Source organism: Buteo buteo, chromosome 9 (genome assembly GCF_964188355.1).
Source record: "Buteo buteo chromosome 9, bButBut1.hap1.1, whole genome shotgun sequence".
Lineage (NCBI taxonomy): Eukaryota > Metazoa > Chordata > Aves > Accipitriformes > Accipitridae > Buteo > Buteo buteo.
The window spans coordinates 46,563,134-46,570,035 of record NC_134179.1 but is presented as its reverse complement, the minus strand read 5'-3'; the positions used below and the strand labels follow the sequence as shown (position 1 = coordinate 46,570,035).

The 6,902-nt window shown below is 44.8% G+C and overlaps 1 protein-coding gene across 2 annotated transcripts; it reads right to left on the bottom strand.

The window, feature by feature from the left end:
• Positions 1 to 401: 401 nt before the first annotated feature.
• TMEM106A (transmembrane protein 106A) lies at positions 402 to 5,766 on the bottom strand. 2 transcript variants are annotated; one of them, XM_075036657.1, is made up of 7 exons: positions 5,511 to 5,724; positions 5,012 to 5,075; positions 4,452 to 4,611; positions 3,803 to 3,943; positions 3,190 to 3,233; positions 2,489 to 2,542; positions 402 to 586 (listed from the first exon to the last, which is right to left on the bottom strand). In XM_075036657.1, exons 1-7 carry the CDS (start codon positions 5,722 to 5,724, stop codon positions 466 to 468), a joined length of 798 nt encoding a protein of 265 aa, XP_074892758.1. In that variant the 3' UTR covers positions 402 to 465. The 2 variants fall into 2 exon arrangements, with proteins under 2 accessions (XP_074892758.1, XP_074892759.1); XM_075036658.1 differs by lacking the exon at positions 3,803 to 3,943 and having other exon boundaries at positions 5,511 to 5,766.
• Positions 5,767 to 6,902: the final 1,136 nt, after the last annotated feature.

The window sequence follows — 6,902 nt, the reverse complement described above, 5'->3', positions numbered from 1 at the left end:
TTAGATTCTGGTGATGCAGATGCAATCCAGCCAAAAAGTCTCATCACAGTCCTTCTTTTTCAAGTTACAAAATACTTAAATTCAGGACAGAAGTGCAAAATTATGCAAGGAGGAAACAACTAGTTAGTCTGACTAACAGGCGCTGCCTCCAAAGTAGCAGTGAAACAGAGTGTGGTCCACTCCGATCAGCCACGCAGAAACACCCTGTGCACTGGTGACTCTGCTGAAGCATCAGCCATGATAAAGCACTGAAAAAAAGAAAGCTGCAATCTGAGGCAGCAGAGTCCACATTCACAAGGCCAAGTATGTTACCATCTTTGCATTAGAGATAGAAGTCTTATCCAGGAAACACCAAGCCTCCTGTTGAAGGCGTAGCTTGAGAAGAAGCCCCAGAAGTTTGTCTCCCTGTGACTTGCCTTTATGCTGGAATATGCTGCACCCAAAAGCTCTGTCAACCTGGCCCTGTCATGGCACACGGTGGTACAGCGGGTGAGGTAGCGTGGCATTCCCCCGGCAGTCCACATACTGGTAGTCTTCAAAAGCCAACTGCTCTGAATGACACAGGTACGTGCAGGTCAGGGTACCCCTGCAAGGCAAAAGCAGACCAGAACTGCACTTGAGATTGTCCCAGATGAGACATCTCATAATGTAAAGGTCCCATGGCGAGCTCCCACTGCCATCCTGTTTTGTCCCTATTACACAGCCCCAGAACACAACAGTCAAGATACCCTCACAGCTCAATTTCACATGTTGGGGAGGGAAAGCATCTTTCAGACTGCATTAAAAAAAGCCTTTACAAGATCACTGCCATCACAAGACACTTTGACCATTCTAGAAGCCCATTAAGACCTCCTAACCCAGCATAACACTCCTGTGCCATTTCACTGTTTACATGTTCCCAAAGTGCTAGTACAAGTCACAGTGGGTGGCCGTTTATGGAGTTAGCTAGACAAAAGCATGTATCTTTCAATCACTGTCTTTCTGTGCCACCTCAAGAGCTATTTGCATCAAGTAGTTTCTCCTAACACTACACAATCCATCAGTGGGTAATATCAGCTTCTGGCTAATGGAGAGCTTGCAGGTAGAGAGAGCAAAGGTCCTGTCAGCCCACAGCATCAGCTAAGAAAGACAAAGTTGCCTTAACAGCCAGAGCCATTCACTATGCTGTCCAAAATGCACCATTTTTACCATGCTTCGAGTAGTGTGGGACTTCTTTCATACTTTACCTGGTCAAACTTCACATCACTCAGCACCAATTAAAAAAAACCACCTGCATTAAGACCTATAAAAAACCAGAAACTTGACAATACAGCCCTTCAAATTGCAACAGAAGACCAAGACTTAAACACCTGTGTTTTGGGAGATCACCAGTGACATTTCTTTAGTGACCTGGGAGAATTCCAGCCTGGCATGCCTCCAAGAGATTCACACACTTTCTCCAATCACTTTTCCTAATATTCACAGTCCATTTCCAGATGCAGCAGGTGAAGCCCTTGCTTTAGATTAGCACAAAAGACCATGATGCAAAAGCAGTTCCTCCTTCCTGAAAGAATCATGGACTCAGTGACAACAATCTGCAGATGGTGAACCTAGCAGTCCATCTTCCAAGAGTGGGCTCACAACCTGGAGTCTGTCAACACAGATGTGCAGGGAGATCTCTCTAGTGGACACAGGCTACACAAGGAGACAATTTCTGATGCAGAGTTTTCCAAATTGGCTTAAACTCAGCTAATGAAGACCATGTTTTCATGACTGCATGGAGGCATTCTAGCACTGCTATACCCTGTAAAAGTCTCCCTGTCTCACACACCAGATTTAGCTCTAACTCAGACCAGAACAGTAGCAACCTGTCCCAGCAGGAGCTATATTATAAAACTGCAGTAGTGCTCCTTCCTCCCTAGCAGGGAGGAACAGCCAACCTGAATTTGCTTTCCTAGCAGGGCCTCTCACACTGTAAAACACAGTCAAGCTGAGCATGGTCCTCTGGTCCATCCCCTGAACAGGAGCTGCCTCAGGCAGAAGAGTCTGCTTTGTCCCACCTTGCTCTCGGCAGCTGCTCTCAGAACACTTGGAGGCAATCATCCACACATCTGCACAGAGTCCAGGCTGATTGAGTCTGCCCCCAACACCACAAGGCAGGTAGGCATAATTGAACCAGTCAGTACTTCTAGATCCGGACTAAAGAATTACTTCCCAACAGCTACAATCAGCATTCCAGAAGGAAGTTTGCCAGGCCAGCTTGCCTTAAGCAACAGTGACAGCTAAAGCTGTCAGTAAGCCTGAATCCAGGGGACTTCTCAGAGCAGCAATGGCTTTGGAGAATTACCTCCTCCTCACACCTCAGCATACCTATCTGGGTAACAGCACATACACATTGTATGCAGTCCTGGTCTTGAAGAACATTGACTGCAGACCTTCTTGAAGGGAGTTGAGACACAATGTAGGTGACATGCATGTTTGTTATAGCTCTGAACCAGGCATCACTTACTGTATATGCAGCAGAACATTGTGAACTTTGACTTTTGTCCAGGTACAAATGTTACTATAAGAGAAGAGAGAGAGTTAATTTCACAGGAGCTGCCTGCACCATGTGTCTCCTGTCCTCAATTATTCCATTGCTTTTCTGCTTCTCCAAAAAGGCCTGTCTTTGCAATATTCTGACAACAGCTACGCAGGCAAAGTTCTTCAAGCACAGCAGTATCTACACCAGTAAAACATGTTTTTGCTGGTGTAACTCTTAACTGTGGATCTAGTAACCATGGGCCTCAAATATGCAATGGACTACCCTGTCTGCACAGAAGCCTTTGGTTGCTATGAACTTCACAGTTTGCTGGTCATTTACAGAGAAATGCAGTTCATACAAGGTACCTTTAGCTGCTCACAAATAGAGCATTTAAAGTTGATAACCTAGACATTAAATTGATGTCATCACTTACTCATCAGAATATATGGAAAACAACATTGTTGAGCCAACACTAAGCAGAAAATACTAATAAATAGAAAAGGAAATGAGTTTAAAATGGATGTGCCAGACTTATATCCAGATCAGCTCCACCTATTAAACTGAAAAGGGGACACTCACTCAGCCTCACTCTACAGACAGGACCAGCACAAGAAATCTAGTCATGAGAAGCCTATAAGCATTAACATTGCTTACTAAAAAGGAAGAAATCTTCTAGAATTACTCACTAGGTGTTGTCGTCCATTATCCTACTGGCCACTGTATAATAGATCTGCAAATACAAACAGAAGAGAAAGCAGGAAGTACACAAGAACTACAGTTAGGTTTCTATACAATTCAGAGACCTAAAGTAGTAAGAACTGGACTCTCATTAGGTGTCTGAGCCTGAATTTCAAGATCTAGCCTAACAATTATTTTTAACAGTCAGTAAGAAAATAGAATCAGAAATTAGATCTAAAAAGGCCTTTAAAAGGTTGTCTAGGCCACACACCTGACCTTTACACCAAGAATGGATCAGCTGTACTCAAACTGTTCCCAACAGGGTTTTATATAACCTGTTTTTAAGCTTGCCATCATTTTAAGGCAAGCACACAACCCAGCCCACTACCTGAAAAGCAGACAGATATTCATTGCCCAGGAACGTATTAGCTTCAAACTCAGCAACATGTAAATTCTTGCAACACCCCTTCCTGAAGTGATATGGGGAAAGCTGCATGTGGAAGAGCTTTGAGTATTTGGCAGGCAGATGACAAAGAAGTAGATCAACCATACAATAAGCACCTCCCTGTCCAGGACATCCAGATTAGTTCAGGAGAAAATGCAAGGAACAGCACAGCTCACCTGGCTGCTCTGCAAAGGGCTCATATTCAGCAGGGTTTTCATGGTGGTCTTCCCTACTACTAGGGACTGGTGCAAAACCTCTATGTCTAGCTGCACAACAGTGACCAGGTAGAAATTGTTATTAGTTATGTTCAGCATGTTCTAGGGAGAAAAACAAACAAACAAAATGAAAACACAAATCACCTTGCAGCAGGGCCGTATCTTACTGCTGCATAGCTACTTTAAAGATATCCCTGCTATGACCTTACAGCAACACTGGATGACATGGTCCCTTTCAAATCCTCAGATGTACATCCAGCCTGGCCACAAAGGCATGTACGCTGCAGTATCTCCCATGACTGTCAAAGGGGGACAACCAAGCAGCTCAAGGATGCAAAAGAACAAGGATTCCCAGAATGAATCACAGTGCTGCTTCTACACAGCCCCTTCGGCCACTTTGTAACTTGCTCACTCACAGCCTGGCCAGCCACACCTCTGATGCTGTAACATGCTCTGGACATTGATTCCAAGCAGCCAGAGAGTGGACCGAGACAGTGGGAATGGCAAGACTAACTTCAGACAGTGATCAGTTAGCCTACACATGGAGTGGCACAGGAGATAAGCAGGGAACCCTTCAGATCCACCCTTTAACTGTGAGCTGAGCACTTACCGTCATGTTGAGGCATATACTGGCTGTAGTGGCATTAAAGCCAACGGAGGAGGCATTCAGCCCTGCAGGCAGCACAGTAACAGAGCGAGGAAACAGGAAAAAAATACTGAGAGATGTTGTCAGCAGGCAAATTGTCACAGCAACACACACATAGAGTTTCCTGCAAAACAGCACCAGGGCCACAATCATTCTCTTGGTTTGTCAGCTGCAAGCACCTGCAGTTCTGCTCCAGCTCAAAGGGAGGAGACAATGAAAGCTTGGGTGCCAGAAAACTGGGATGGGTTTGTGCAGAACTATTTGCCAGCTATCAAATCACAGCAGAAGCAAGGTAGTCCCTCAAACACTGACATGGTGCATTACAGTACAAATTGCTGGAGATCCCCAACAACTGCACGCAGAATACTGTCCACCATCTGCTATTGCTGAAAAGACACAGCAAACACCAAACTTAATGCAAGACAGACCACAAAGAGCAAAACACCCGAAGGACTGAGGCTTTCCTTCATATGCACAAGAAAGATTCAAAAGATGAGAAAAGGGGAAAATTTAACAGGACTTACGTTCGTCTAGGCTTCAGCCTCTGGTCACTGTATGGAATCAGCGCCACCAGCTGCTTCTCTTGCTCTGGAAGAGGTGGCAGCAAATCAGAAACCACACTAAGCACACAAGTAAAGCAAACTGCATTGCAGGATGCTGCACAGTAGCCTAGTGTCCATCTGCACTCGCTTCACAGGTGACACTGTCCAATTAGAAGGCAAGTGTGATGCAGCTAAGATTTCAGTCTGAGCGTTCCCATCTCTCAGCAGAAACAACAATTCTCCAGGGGCTCCAGGGTGGGCTTTGAGTAATCACCTAGAAACAGCACTACCTGCCTTCCCACCCCATCCTCCTGCAATAGAGGCAGCCCACAGAAGTCACAAGTGAGCTGGAGGTACAACGACAGGACGTTCCTAGACTGGATACAATAAAGATCAACTGACTCAACAAAGGTCTTTAGGCAAAGAGACATGTACCAACCTCAGAAGGCTCAAAAAGCACTGACAGGGAAGAATCACCTACCCCTGGGGATCCTTCCTGTTCCCTGACATGTTGGACAGTTGACACAGCTTCGACGTGCAATGCCCGCACAGGGTGCACAGGATGTAGCAGAGTCATTGATACTAGCATAATTGGCGATTTCGCCTTCAGCATCCAGTTGCCTGGGTAAGATCAGTTTGCCTTCCCTCTCCTTTTGGTCAGGGGTCTTCCAGAACAGTGAAAGTTTTCCACCCATGGTTGAAAGAATTCTCACTAGGTGTCCAACACAAAAATGCATTAAGAAAATTGTCTCTGTGAACCAACCTCCAAGAGCAGCACCATTAGCATTTGTAGTAGATCATAAGTATCCTAATGTTTAGCAAGTTTCTTAAAGCACAGCTCTAATGTTGCTTTAAACATTCAAATTTAAACATTCATATTTTAAACATTCAATCTTCTAGACACCCTGGTTGCAGAAAAAGTGTCTGAGAATGCCATGCTATAGAAGAGCATACTAGATTCTTCTTTATCTCTTAGTATTTTGTAAAAGAGGGGAACACTGACTCAAAGCTCCTGAAGGTTTCAAGATGACAACATAGCCCAGAAGAACTGCCAAGTTCTTGACTGGTCATTATTCACCTACATTCAACAAGGAACTCACCTGAACATCAAGGCCTTGGCATTCCCAATCAAGCACAGTGTTACTAACAGTAACAGTTGCCTGACTAAAAACAATAGTGTGCAAACAGAATCTAAAAATAGATAAAATAATAGAATCTAGTCTATTTTAAAAGTTAAAAATACAGTTGAACTCATTTTCCTAGGCTCCTGACAATCAAAAATTTTTACATCAGTTCCTAGTAATCCTCCCAAAAGCATTAACGATACCAAGCTGAGGAAGAGCAACTGTATTTTCATCACAAAGACATCAGCTGAATGCAGTTTCCTACCTGTGCCAGTCTTTCCTCTAGGCAGTCTTGTTTCAGCAACTCAGATATAGGTAGGATGTTTAGCTTTGATAAACCACAGCTTCTACATTTGCCCAGATGATCCAGAGGCTTTGCATGAATAACTCCTCAGGGCCCTATTATAAAACATACTGGGGATGAAAATCACTGTCTGGCAGTAGAGAGCCACCATGACAGAGTTGCAGAGCATAGGGCTCACTCCACAGTCCACAAATCTAGGCCACAACAGCAGGACATGGGCTGATCCCAGGGGCAGCTGCTGTTCTTGCTGACAAAGGAAGAATCAGGATCTCATTTAACTAGTAGAGGTGGACATGCCTGCAGGATTGCTCATTCAGCCCTGGAGGACCACAGAGGGACCTTTCAGCAGCCCAGTACCCCAGACTATGAAATTCTGCAAGACACTGTTTGGAGGCTCAAGGTAATTCAGTGTTCCCCACCCTCTTGCGGCATGCAGAGGGAAAGG

Coding starts and splice junctions, on each gene's coding strand:
- TMEM106A (XM_075036657.1), bottom strand. CDS start 5,724: ATGGGTGGAAAACTTTCACTGTTCTGGAAGACCCCTGACCAAAAGGAG. Junction 3,944..4,451: donor GTATATGCCTCAACATGACG/GTAAGTGCTCAG, acceptor TTTTCTCCCTAG/AACATGCTGAACATAACTAA. Junction 587..2,488: donor AATGTTCTGCTGCATATACA/GTAAGTGATGCC, acceptor TTTGCCTTGCAG/GGGTACCCTGACCTGCACGT.